The sequence below is a fragment of the Penaeus chinensis genome, chromosome 42 (assembly GCF_019202785.1).
Source record: "Penaeus chinensis breed Huanghai No. 1 chromosome 42, ASM1920278v2, whole genome shotgun sequence".
NCBI lineage: Eukaryota > Metazoa > Arthropoda > Malacostraca > Decapoda > Penaeidae > Penaeus > Penaeus chinensis.
The window spans coordinates 19110351-19124985 of record NC_061860.1 but is presented as its reverse complement, the minus strand read 5'-3'; the positions used below and the strand labels follow the sequence as shown (position 1 = coordinate 19124985).

Below are 14635 nucleotides of genomic sequence, written 5' to 3'. Positions count from 1 at the left end.
GTGTGTGTGTGTGTGTGTGTGTGTAAGTGTGCATATATATACATACATGTGTATATATATGAACATATATATATTTATATAATAACAAAATATATGTACATACACATATGCATATGTGTGTGTGTATGTGTATGTAATTTTGCGTGTCTGTTTGAACGTGTGTTTAATATCACTAGAGCTATTAGATGCACACGGCTGTTTCAAATGATATGCTGTACCTTCTGATTACCAAAATAAATTATCAAAATTCACCGAAGAAAATTACATGATTACAACGTTTCCTGCAATGTTGAGTTCAAGAATCATTAAAATTAAAAACGATCGTTGCATCTTTGCGGATATAAATACGACTTGCCTGGAGGTTCAAAACACAGGCTGGTCTCGGTCTTCCTGCATTCAACTTTCCTTTCCTTTAGTTTGTGCTGCAGTTGCCATCATGAGGTAAGACTGAATTTCCAACAGACAGATAAATCAAGATAAAGTTGGTAGGGAATTCTACAATGCCCGAAAAAGAAAGTACATATTGACATTTCTAGGAGAATAAAACCTGAACTGTTTGTCGGTCACACTAACCATGTAGTTATTATCTTACAACTGTGGTTTTATCTTCAGTGTTAGATTTTGCTAGGTCTGACCTCTTGCACTTATTTCGTCATGGCGCTCCAAGTATCTTTTTTTCATAGGGTTCAGATGAGGTTAGTTACTTGACCACTCTAATACACTATATCTTCTGCTATTCAGAAACTTTTAGACTGTCTCTCGCTTGTGGCAAGGGGCATTATCGCGCTTAAAATAATCATAATAATTAATTCCCCCAAGTAATGGCAAATTTTCCCTTAATACGTAAATGTAATCACTTCTTTAAAAGACCTCACCTGCCCTTATTCCCAGTGATAGAATCCCAAACTATCACACTTTCCGCATGTTTTACTGCCTTGACTGTGTACTTCGGATCGCAGCGCGACTTGTGATTGGAGCGACGCTCGAATTTTAAAGCTCCTCTCACCATTCTGGAAGTCCTTTCATCACTCAATATCACTTTCTTCCAAACGAGTTATATCCAGCTTTGATACTTCTTGCAAAATTTTATATCTATTTTATAGCTATAGTGAGCAGAGGCGATGCAGGATGGTCTTGATTGACAAGTTCTTGGGGAGTTCTGGATGTTTGTACATAAGTGTTGATGCTCTTATAATAGGCTCAGACATACTCACGTTTGATCATCAAGTCTGTCTGTCTTTGTCAGTCCTTCTTGGTGCTCCAGAGCCATGTTTCCATATGTTTTACTTCGGCTGTTAGTGTAGCAGTAGCCTTTTCAGACTTTAAATTGCCTGTCTTGATACCTTTTTATCTGCAGATACGCGCCTTAGAAACATTTGCTATTCTAATAAATGAAATAAAACGTGCACTCTCGTGTAATGTCAGTTCGTTTCGAGGCATTTTGTTAAGGTGAACTGGGATTACAAGTCAAACTTAGTATACGATTTTTGAAATTCTGACCAGATGATATATGTATAATTATTCCTCTGTCACAGACATTCGCTCACTGGCGTAAAAAAAAAAAAAAAAAAAAAAAAAAAAAAATATATATATATATATATATGTATATATATATATATATATATATATATATATATATATATATATATATATATATAATCGAGAAACCAGGACCACAGTCCACGACACAATATTCCATACGCGTACAGTTGCCAGACCGCTGGATGAACGTTCTTCTGGGAACGCGATGTAAACTTTTTTGGTGTGTGTGTTTGTTTTAAATATGTGAATTTTCTATTGGTGGCCAATGTAGCATCAATATATACGGGTTCCCGTATGATTGTATATATATTCTAAGGATAATTATATATTTTATGGGAATAAAATTATACTCTTTTTCATAAAAAAAAGTTATAAAGAACATAGCATGAAACAAATGGACCTACATAGATAGGAACATTACTTAAACAATTCTTTGACATTTTCAAATTAGTAGAGACTTGGATATTTCCTTAAAATATACGCATCAGTTATATATATATATATATATATATATATATATATATATATATATATATATATATATATTTAGAGATCTGGTCATTTCTGAACCCATTTGTGTGCGTGTGTGCATGTAAACACCCTGCCTGGCAACCATATGAAACCAGTCCAATAATTAAACACCCGAAACAAAAACAAAACAAAAAAAAATAAACTAGACGTTCCGGTACACAGAGTCTAAATAAAAAGGGGGTTCAACAGTTCTAAGCCCACGCACCTGTAAAATTCTTAGTGTTATCCAAGTACCCCCTCTCTTTATGATAATCCAAAGAAAAATGTAATTAAAATTCGGTTAGTTTACGTCTTTTATTGAAAGACAGAAGAGAATATCTATCTATCTATCTATCCATTTATATATATATATACATTCAGGTTCAAGCACACGCACACATGCACACATATATACACAAAGACAAATATGTATATATATATATATATACATATATATACATATATATACAGGTTATACAGACACACAAACACATATATAGATGTGTGTATGTATTTATATGTTTATAAATATATGTATATGTATATATATATATACATATATATATATATATATATATATATATATATATATATATATATATATATATATATATATGCATATATGCACACAGACACATGGACACACGCATACACACATTAATATGTAAATATTAATATGATTTTTATATATATGTATATATCAATATAATATATATATATATATATATATATATATATATATATATGTATATATCAATATAATATATATATATATGTATGTATATATCAAGATAATATATATATGTATATATCAGTTTATCTTATCAATGATGTGGGGAGGGAGAACGTGTTTTATGGGCCTAGACTCGGGAGAGGATTCTCATGCAATGCTGAAAAGCAGTGGCGCCTAACAAATCACCGTTACTGACTATAGGCCTCAGCGAATCAGCGACAGCTCCTAAAATTAGACTTTATGGCTAATATCTATAACTCCTTTTAACCACAAATAATAATTATATATGTGTACATAAATAAATACGTTACATATACGTGTGTGTGTATGTGTGTGTTTGTATCTATATCAGTCTTTTGATCTACTTATCTGTCAATCTACACATACAAACACACGCATACATGCATGCATATATATATATATATATATATATATATATATATATATATATATATATATATATATATATACTGCACATACGCACATGTGAAAGCACGTGAGGATGTATTTATGCATATTTTTTATACGTGAAAGGATTAACAGCACATTATTTCTATTCCTTCCATCAGACTGGGCGTGCTTCTACTGCTGTCAGTGCTTTGGACGGCACAAGGATTTCCTGCTAATAAAGGGTAAGACTTAAGTCTTGTTTTGTTAGTTCTGCTTAAAGTTGTAGGAGATTTGAGTCCTTAAAAATCAGAATATTGAAATACATGTAGCAAGGACAACTATCATATCAAAACGATAATATTTATACCTGCAATATTGATAATTATGCCGGTAATGATAATAATGATGATATCATTGCAAAAGAAACATCGTTATTTATAATAGAAATGATATATATTATAACAACAAGTTATGCATTAATACTAGTAAGAGGCCTATCATGACTAAATATACATTTTCTTCTTTGTATAAAGTTAAGTTATACTTTTGAAATTAGAAATCGCTCAGAGCCCTCCACATCAAGGCTTACAATTGTGTATGAAGCATGAAAAGAAAACGTCGACTCAAGTAGGCCCAATAGTCATCATCTAACGTATTTTCATAGAACGTGTCTGCGACCAAGAGCAAATTCTCGCTCACTTGTTGCATTCTAAAACTCTCTCCGAGGGATGGCGAGATCTTTAGGGCTACTCTTTCCAGTTGCGTCGGAGGACCAGGCGGTCCCCCAGGTTGCGCCAGAGGACCAGGCGGTCCCCCAGGTTGCGCCAGTCCAGCTTTCCAACCAGTGGTATTTGTACCCGTCTACCTGGCTTCACCATGCGGCCATGGAGGTAGTGGAGGCGACGAGGGAGATGGTGGTGATGGAGGGGACCAAGGAGATGGTGGTGGAAGTGGAAGTGGCACCACAAATGGAAGTGGAAGCGGCACCGGAAGTGGAGGAAGCGGTGGAAGTGGAAGTGGCTCCACAAATGAAAGCGGAAGTGGGAGTGGAAGCGTAAGTGGAAGTGGAAGTGGTAGCAGCAGCGTAAGTGGAAGCGGAAGTGGAAGTGGTAGCAGCAGCGAAATTGGAAGTGGAAGTGGAATGGGAAGTGGAAGCGACGGCGGAAGTGGAAGCGACAGCGGAAGTGGAAGTGGTAGCATCAGCGAAAGTGGAAGCGACAGCGGAAGTGGAAGTGGTAGCAGCAGCGAAATTGGAAGTGGAAGTGGAAGCGATAGCGGAAGTGGAGTCTCGCCCTAGAAAGGCAACACGGCCACCAAGACGTCCAGGCGACAACTCGGGGAAACCTCAAGGGCCGGCCTCGGGAGGATGCCCTCTCGCTCGAACTAACCATTAGAAATGTCACACTGGGAGTCGCTTGTCTGTCTTTAACTAGAGGTTAAACCTGTGACTGTTGTTTAAATCCTGATTCCATATTCCTCGGTATTCGCTTGAATGTGATACAATAATGAAGAGCAATCTATCAGTGTTTTTCATTTATTCCCAAACTCATAACTATTGGACACTTCCTAAAAGGAACGAGAATTGCAGAAAAGGCGAGGTAAATCCTTAATTGTAAATTAATGGATATACTGAATTATGGACGATAACATATAAGGTTCCACTTCATAGCCTTCCTGTCTCATCCCTATTCCCCTATCCCCCTCTCCTCGTCTCTATTTTCCGAATATAACAAATATTACGACATTAACATGGATACACACACCCACACACCCACACACATATACACGCACATATGTATATATACAAATATATGTGTGTGTGTGTATATATACTAGACGTAAAACATTATAATGACATTGACACCATAAGTCTTTTTCTAGTTATGAAAAAGAACTATTCGTTCACAATGGACGCGACACTCGGCAAGGTACTGCCAAGCGTCAAAGGTGCGGCACCCGGCCAGACTGGAGACATAGACACAGTCGGATATTGTCGTTGAGAAGATACGAATTTTGATGTAAATTGTCTTTCCTATGGATATAAAACACATGCATATATATGTGTGGGTATATATATATATATATATATATATATATATATATATATATTATATATATAAAAATATTATGACACTCACACACACACACAATATATATATATATATATATATATATATATATATATATATATATATATATATGTATATAGACAGATGTATGTATATGTATATGGATCTATGCATGTGTAAATATGATGAATATGGACTTACAAACGAATATATGTATATATATATATATATATATATATATATATATATGTTTATATACATACATGTCTAGAGATATGATGCAAATGTACTATCAGGAGCAAGGGTCGACTACTCTTACAGCCTTGCAAATGCTTCTGCACGTAGCTCCTAGATGTCGCAGGATTCGTCTTCCCGAAGAGAAAACGGAGATGAGGGGGGTAGTGGAAGGGGACCAGGGATGAGGGAGGGAGCTAACAAGGCAGGGTTGAGGATGCCATTGCTCTCATTGATATTGTTAATGTACGTATATTTATATACGCACACACACATCATCAGCATTTGGGAGCTAACGCCGGCAGGGGCGCATAGCCGCATCCACCCTTTGCTTCCACCTACGAGGGTCTCTCATGGCGAGCCGCCAGGCAGGCGCCAGGCCCATCCCCTAGTTCCTCACGACAGGTTTGATCGATCTGCCCAAGCCACGACCTTCTCAGTCGTCCCACAGGTCTCCACACAGGGTTGTCTCGGACAGAGACAACCTGGTGGGCAGGGTCATCCTGTGGGAATCGAGCCAAGTGGCCATATAGCCTGAGTTGGTGATCACGGATTGTGCAAGTAACAGGTCCTGTACAAGTCTCACGGTGCAGCCGTTGGTTTGACACATGGTCCTGCCAACTGTACCCCATGACCCGGCGGAAGTATCTGTTACAAAAGGCATTAAGAGGAGATTCCAAAGCACAAGATAGCGTCCAAGTTTCACTACCATATAGTAAAACTGGGAGTATCAGGGCCTTGAAAACACGTAGCTTGGTCTTTCTGCACAGGTACCGGCATCTCCAAATACTCTTGACGAGAGATTTCACGAACCCTGCTGCTAGTCCAATCCGTCTACTGACAACTGAGGTATATAAAACTCTCTGTGACTTCGATGTTTTCACCGCAAGCACGTACCGACTGCACAGGATCTCCTAGTAGGCCCCCAAAATCCTGGATCTTGGTCTTGGTCCAAGAGACCTCCAGCCCCAGGGGTTTCGCTTCATTGCTAAGTGCATCAAGAGCCGCCACTGGGGTTTCCAGAGATTTAGATAGAATGGCAACATCATAAGCAAAGTCAAGTCACAGACCTTGATATTGCCCAGAGTTGCTCCACAGTGACTTTGGACAGTAGCTCTACCCAGTACGAAACCCATGAAAGTGTTGAAAAGTTTGGTGCAGCCTTGCCTCACACCTGAACTAACAGGGAATAAGCTCGACAGGCCCCCACCACACTTTACAGCACTTTCAGTGCCTGTATACAGATATGCTATTAATCCGACAATCCTTGTTGGAATTCCTCTTAGCCTCAGGATCTCCCAGAGTGATTCACGATGCACCGTGTCAAACGCCTTCTTGAGGTCGATGTAGGCTGCGAGCAGCCCACGTCCGAACTCACGACGGCGCTCTACAATGACTCGAAGCGCCAGGATGCGGTCTATTGTGGACTTACAAGGAGTGAATCCAGATTGCTCAGCAGGTGGTCTCTGATACGTCTCAGTAGGATGTGTGCGAGTACCTTGCTGAGTAGTGTAATGCCTCGGTGATTGCTGCAGTCCCACCGATCCCCTTTCCCCTTCCAGAGAGGGATGACCACACCCCTCAGCAGGTCAGGGGGAATATTAGCAGTCTGCCAGATTGCAGACAGGACTGCATGCAAGCCCCTTTCCATAGGTTCTCCACCAGCCTTTAACAATTCAGCTGGGATGCCACAAACACCTGCTGCTTTACCACTCTTCAACTTGAAGATCGCCCCCCTGACTTCAGTCAGGAAGGGTGGATCTTCGCTGATGGGTGGGTCTGGCAGAGGGATCTCAAATATTACCCGCATCCCTGTTAACATATACACACACACACATAAAATACAAATCTTTGTGTATATATATATACATATATATGTAATTATATGGTATATACATAAAAACTCAGAGCAGATACTTTAATTATGATGTCAAGCGTATTTTCGCAAGACTCGGAGAGCATAGGGCTAGTTTTCTAATCTTCATTTTACACGATTTTTTCTGAGTTATAATCTCATAGAATAATGAAGGATCTTATAACACATATGAAGATCCACATAAAAAATGTCATAATAACATTACTTACGAATTTCTGAAAGTAAATTATGATATACTTTACGCATCGCGACAGTAATAAGCTAAAAAAAAAAAAAAAAAAAAAAAAAAAAAATGTAAGAGACACATTAAAAAAAAAAAAAAAAAAAAAAAAAAACGAAATGTACTGGTTAATTTGGGGTTGAACCTCAACTTACCAGCTTTGTGTGACGGAGAAATGCACACTAACCCCCCCCACATATACACACAGAAGTCTAGAAAGCGTCCATCTCACTATCTCTTTGAAAACTTGTAGATTCATTTTATACTCAGATATATGTATACTTGTTTTCAATACTGCCTTGGAGTGTGAGAGCATACTCCTCACTATTACAGACGAAGCGCCTTTCCTCTGCTTCTATGGCAAAATACCCATGATGCCCTAATGATCTTTTATCTATTGCAACATCATTTTAATGCCAAAGTTATTTTCACTTTTCAGGACACATGGCACGGCGACTTTGCCATACCCTGTTGCAATATTTCTATTCTTACAGCAAAGCAAGAAGTAACCAAGTACATCAGTTGACACTAGAATAACAATAGTAATCTAAGTTATTATAATAATACCAATAAGATACGAAACACTTGACACTAGCCATCTCTCCCTGCTCCACCTTATAGCCTTCCTCACTCCTCCCTATTCCTCTATCCCCCTCTCCTCGTCTCAATTTTCCGAATATAACAAATATTACGACATGAACGTGTAAAAACATGGATACACACACACACACACACATACACACACATACACACACACACATATATATATGCATTATATATATATATATATATATATATATATATATATATATATTATGTTTTATATGTTGTATATCTATATATAAATACATTTCATATGTATATAAATACATATATATATATATATATATATATATATATATATATATATATATATCCTAAAATATATACGCATATATGTATATATATGTGTGTGTGTGTGTGTTTGTGTGTGTGTGAGAGAGAGAATATGTATATTTATATGTGTGTATACATTTGTGAGTGTGTGAATATGTATATTTATATTTATTTATATTCACATATACATTTGTATACATATATATACATATGTATATATTAATGTATTTGCATATATTATATATATGTATATATTAATGTATTTGCATATATTATATATATATGTATATATTCATATAGAAATATATATTTGTGTTTCCATGTGTATGTATAGAAACACTCACACACACACACACACACATGGGTGTGTGTATTTATACAATGGCCGGAAAAGAGTTCTACATCAAGACATGCAATTATAGTCTGAAAATGCTGCTGCTACACTAGCAGCCGAAGAAGGAAAACCATGGACGGACATAATATTTACATATCTATTATATATATTTATATATATCCCCTTACCGATGGTACGACAGGTAGACACGTGCTATGCCCACTGTTAGTACTTGTTTGATTGTTTTTCAACATAGATGGCTATACTTGTACTAAGTCACCAATGAGCCAGTTACGAGTACTGCCCGTCTCGCCCGTTCACCCTTTTCTTTGATTTACGAAATATTTTACGTTATCTTATTTTGCTGTTGCTAATATTATAAAAACTTATCATAATATAATGTTTATAATAAAAATAACACTATCGATTCTTCTTCTTCTTCTTTGTTGGATTTCTTGGCTATCAACCAGCGGCATGTGGCCAAGGTTATTAAGCCAATGGATCCTATTTATTCTATCAATCTATATAAGGTCATAAAGTTTTGTCTCCCTTAGAAAAGTGATTACTTTATTTATTATTTTTTCATTGTCTGATAGCAGATTTGATATGGTAAATTCTTTATTTTTTATTCTTAGAAAATTTCTGAGTGGTTGTCTATTATTATGGTATATTGGGTATGTTGTAAATATATGGTTGAGAGTTAGGGTGGTGGTGCATTGAGGGCACTGTGGAGGATAGGTTCTCTCTATGTAGGGAGTGAGGTGGGTTATTTGGGTGGCATTGACCCTTAGGCGGGCCAAAACCACCTCCTCCCTTCTGTCTTTCCTGTGGGATGTGTCCCACAGGTCTATGGTGTGCTTCATTTTGTTTGTGAGTTGGAGGTTGGTCCACTCACTTTGCCACAGGAGATGTATTTTTGCTTTTATAAGAGACACAAAACACCTGAGATCTGTACGAACTATGGTAGTGTCCAGATCGTCAGTTGACCCGGCTAGTTTGTCAGCCTGTTCATTACCATGGATACCAGAGTGACCTGGTACCCATATTAGTTTGATTGATTTGTTGGCACCGTGTAACTTACGAATGATATTACCCAGCAATTCATTTTTAGTGGTTTCTAAGGATTTAATAGCTTTAAGTGAACTTAATGAATCGGAAAAAATGACTATTCTATCGTGGGTCGTCGATAGTGCAAAATCAATAGCTTTATCAATGGCAAAAAGTTCAGCAAGAAAAATCGATGTATGATTCGGCAGTCTAAACTTTAGTTCACTTTCAGTCGACCATACACCCGCACCTACACACTCATCTGTCTTGGAGCCGTCGGTATATATATGAAAAAAAAGATAGATGTTTAATAAGGATCTCTCTGAACCTCTGGCGTACCTCACCCTCCGGCGCCATGGCCTTGGCTGATGGAAGCCAGGCTTCCATGATAGAAAAATTGGGGGTTTCCCATGGCGCTATATTTGACTTAACTAGGGTATCGATGGTAGAGAGATCTATACCGACTTTCTCGACGAGGTCGTGGAGTCTCGTGGCAAAGGGCCTAGTGCCTCCATTGCCATTAGGGTGGCTCGGGTCTCGAGCCACCTTTGCGGCATAGGTCAGAGCTAACTGGCCGCGTCTGAGTCGGAGGGGAGGTACTCCTGATTCCACCTCAAGACGCTCGATCCGAGTGCACTTCAGGGCTCCAAGACACACGCAAACATGCATTCTGCACAGCATCCAATCCTTTCAAACTTGTTTTCGATGCCGAACCATACACGATTGACCCATAGTCTACTTTAGACCTAATCAGGGCTTTATATACCATTACCAAAGACTGTCTATCAGCTCCCCATTTATTACCAGAAATGCACTTTAATAAATTTAGTGCTCTTTGACATTTATTTTTGAACTGACCAATGTGGTCTTTCCAATTGAGTCTACTATCAAAAAGTAGCCCAAGAAATCTTGCAGAATTTTGAATAGGTATTGGGTGGTTGTCTAGAGTTAGCCTGATGTTCGGCTTCCTCCTATGTGAAAAAATTACCCCAATACTCTTTCTAATGGAAAACTTAAAACCCCACTGGAGGCCCCAGTTATGAATCATATCCAGTGCCAATTGGATGCGAATAAGTGACATTGTCAGAAAACAATTTGACAGAAAACGTTCTGTCAGAAATGAAATTTTGTATAAAACAAGGCAAGTTTCCACGTAATCCGAAAGCATAAAGTTTTCTGAGTAGGCCATATCGCCATGTCATGTCGTAGGCTTTTTCTATATCTAAAAATACTGAAATCAAAAAATCTTTTTTGGCAATTGCCTCTTGAATATGACTGTCCAGCTTTACTAGTTGATCGAGAGTTCGGCGTCCCTTTCGGAAGCCGCACTGCTCGTCAACTAGCAAATTACTGGAATTTAAAAAATGAAATAGCCTACTATTAACAATTCTTTCCATGACCTTGCATAAGCAACTTGTCAACGCAATTGGGCGGTAGATGGCAAATCTGGGATTACCCCCTCCTTTCAATATGGGAATGATGTGGGCGAAGTGCCATGAGTTTGGAAAAGTGTGGCTTTTCCAAATTTCATTGTACACTTCTAGCAACTTAATCATGTCATCATGATTAAGATGCTTTATCATCTCATATCGAATCTCATCGGGGCCTGGGGATGTTCCTCTACAGGCTTCTAGGGCTCGGACAAGCTCATCCATTGTAAGATCTTTATTGTAATCAAAGTCATCTCCTGTGGCTAAGTGAATTGGTTGCAGCTCAGCCGCTTCCTTGATGGGCAGGAATGCGTGATGGTAGTTTGCTGAGCTGCTTGTATGAGAGAACTGCCTGGCGAGTGCATTAGCGATGTCTCTAGGTGAATCTAAATTGTTACCCTCTTCTATGATGTTGTTAATTTTGAATGATGTTTTTTTCTCATTTATTTTATTAATAGTGGACCAAACCTCTGATATTTTTGTATTGCTGTTTATTGTAGAAACAAAGCTCCGCCAGGAGTCTCTTTTTGCTTGTCTTATTACTCTACGAGCCCTAGCTCTTGCTTGTTTGTAATTGCAAAAGTTCTCATTAGTGATGTTATTTTGGAAAAGCCTGTAGGCCTTATTGCGTCGGCACAGCGCCCTGCGGCAATCTGGTGTCCACCATGGAACTCTATGCTTAACGCTATCTGTCGAAGTTTTAGGAATGGATAGCAAAGCTGCTTCTACAATCGAATTCTGAATATTGCTTACTTTATCATCAATGGTTTCTCCAACAAATTCGAGCTTGACGCTCCTTGTGAAGGCGACCCAGTCTGCTTTTTTTACGTTAAATTTAGGCGCTGAAGGCGTTCTCACTGTGTCGCATGAATATTTAATCAAAATAGGAAGATGATCGCTTCCCAACGAGTCGTCAATGGTGTGCCACAGGCTCTTGGCTGCTACTGATGATGAGACCAGTGATATGTCTATAAAGCTCAAATTCCCGGTATTATCGTCCTGCGTGGGACTACCATCATTCAGAAGGACTAATTCAGACTCGTTAATCAGCTTAACTACTTGCTCACCTCTACCATCCACCCGTAGGGAACCCCATAACGTATGATGAGCATTAAAATAACCTAAAATTACTTTATTTTGTGGCAGACGTTCCTGAAGAGCAAAAAGCTCATCATAGATTATCACTTTATCAAGCGGACAGTAAACTGAACATATAGCCAGATACGTGCCATTAATTTTTACTTTGCATGCGACAAACTCCAAAGTAGAATCAATAGTCACTTCTGTAAAAGGGAGGCTTTGGTGGATGTACATGGCGACTCCGCCTTCACCCCTACCCTCACGATCCTTCCGACATAAATGGTAGTTCCTGAGCGATACGACCTCGTCAGAGACGAGGTTTGTCAAATGAGTTTCTTGGAGAACGATAATATCGGGAGCATAGGACGAGGCTAATAATTTAAGTTCATTTACTTTAGATCTAATACTTCGACAGTTCCATTGTATAATGGTTGACGCGATGATTACGTTTTATAGGGTTTGGAAGTGCCTTGTCCACCAGTTTTTATTTTCTTTTTATGGGAGGGAGGCGCCTCCTCTCCCTCGCTTCCCGGGGACCTCTCACGGGATGGTTTGGAGACAGAAGCCTCCATGTCCTGCACCTCCTGGCGAGGGAGACGACTGACAGACAGCGACCTGCTTCTCTCTCGAGAAACCGCTCGCGAGCCAGACGAAGTCCTCACAGGAGTAGCCCGGACGGGAAGGTGCGCTCCGGACTGTGATTCGGTGTCTGCTTCCTTAAGATGTTTAGGCTGGGTTGATGCAGCCATTTGATCGACCAATTTTGTCAGTTGATAAACTTTAATATTTAAATCTTTAACGGTTTGTTTGAGTTCGGCAATTTCCTTATCCTTAGCTGCAAGCTGTTGACTGACATCACTTGTACTAGGGTTGTTGCTAGTTACCGCTGCAGCATAGGAAGTATCGGGTTTGTGTGTCAAACTTTCCACTTTCCTCTTAGCTTCAGTATAACTAACTTCATGCTTTCTCATATATGCCAATGTTTCAGTCTCCTTCTTCAGGATGCTGCACTCGGCAGATCCTGAATGATGGGGACCTTCACAGTTAGCACATTTAGAAATTTTGCTAGTACATGTGATGGTGTCATGGGCTTCAGCACATTTACGGCAAGTGAATTTAGATGAATCTTTGTCAATACATCTTAATGAAGTGTGTCCGAATTTTTGGCATCTATTACAATGCATTGGTTTTTGGACAAAAGGTCTTACTTGAACACGTTCATAACCGACATTGACATATTCAGGGATTTTATTCAAAGCAAAGGTCAAAAAACACAGTCCAGTTTTCGTTCGTACATTCCCGTCCTTCTTGGTCATACAATGAACGTCCACTACGTCTTGGTCCTTCATGCTCTCAAGAATTTCACTTTCATCCATCGTCCTCAAATCCCTGTGAAAGATTACTCCCTGACAGGTATTTGGGCCAATAGGAATAGTTACTCTTACTCGAAGATCATGAATTTGCGTCAGCTTAAGTAAATCCTTAATCTGGGAGTTGTATTGTACTTTAACAAGGAGGCTTCCATCTCGCAATTTTTTGACAAAATCAAAGTCGCCGTCCACTTGACCATCAAGGACCTTTTTGATGATAAAGGGGTTCACGTTCATAAGCGACTGATTTTCATTCACGCATTTTACATTCGCGAACCTTGCATTCTGGGTGGGGATTGTGAAAAGTGGTCGTCTCGTCTTGTCATTAGTGGGGGTACCATTGTTCGTTGTCAGAGAGTGGTCATGAGTCGCCTCCCCTCCTTGAGGAGGAGAAGGGGTAGCCAGGGAGTCATTCATTCTGGGTATCGGACCAGGTCCGACCCCTCTGCTCAAAGTCGTAGTCCTGAAGGGACAAAAAACCTCTTAACTGTTGTTATCAACCTAACTGCAATAGCTAAGAGAGTGAATCAGTATTTCGTCCTCTACCCCCCCAGTGGAAGCCTGGTTGCGTTCTCCAGTACCACAGAGGGATCGAGTTATGTGTGGGACACTTCCTTACCGCCGAACTTGCCTAGGCGAAGGACGGTAATTCAATGCCCACCCCCAAAGCGAATACGGGAGTTCCGAGGAACTCCGGTAGGCTCAGGAAAGTCACATTAAGATGAAAAGAGATCAGGACCAAAGAAAAAGTGCGCCCAAATGACGCCCCAGACTACTGGGCCTCCCTACCCAGGGGTCAAAGCCACAAGGGCTACCCTGGTGTAGAAGAGAGCTGCGGGTCTGGGGTGGGGTGCTGACTACTACTACTGTAGCCTCGTGTCACCTGCAAAGCAAGAGCACTGAAGGTGCTGGCAAAGCACAACA

The 14635-nt window shown here is 39.4% G+C and overlaps 1 protein-coding gene across 1 annotated transcript in view; it reads left to right on the top strand.

Moving 5' to 3' along the window:
• Positions 1-356: 356 nt before the first annotated feature.
• The window catches only part of LOC125047973 (cell wall protein IFF6-like), a 51296-nt gene continuing 37017 nt past the window's right edge, over positions 357-14635 (top strand). The window contains exons 1-3 of the mRNA XM_047646527.1: positions 357-441; positions 3355-3417; positions 3935-3993. Coding sequence (XP_047502483.1) covers positions 437-441; positions 3355-3417; positions 3935-3993 — 127 coding nt within the window. The 5' untranslated portion in view covers positions 357-436. The remainder of the gene's footprint in view (positions 442-3354; positions 3418-3934; positions 3994-14635) is intronic.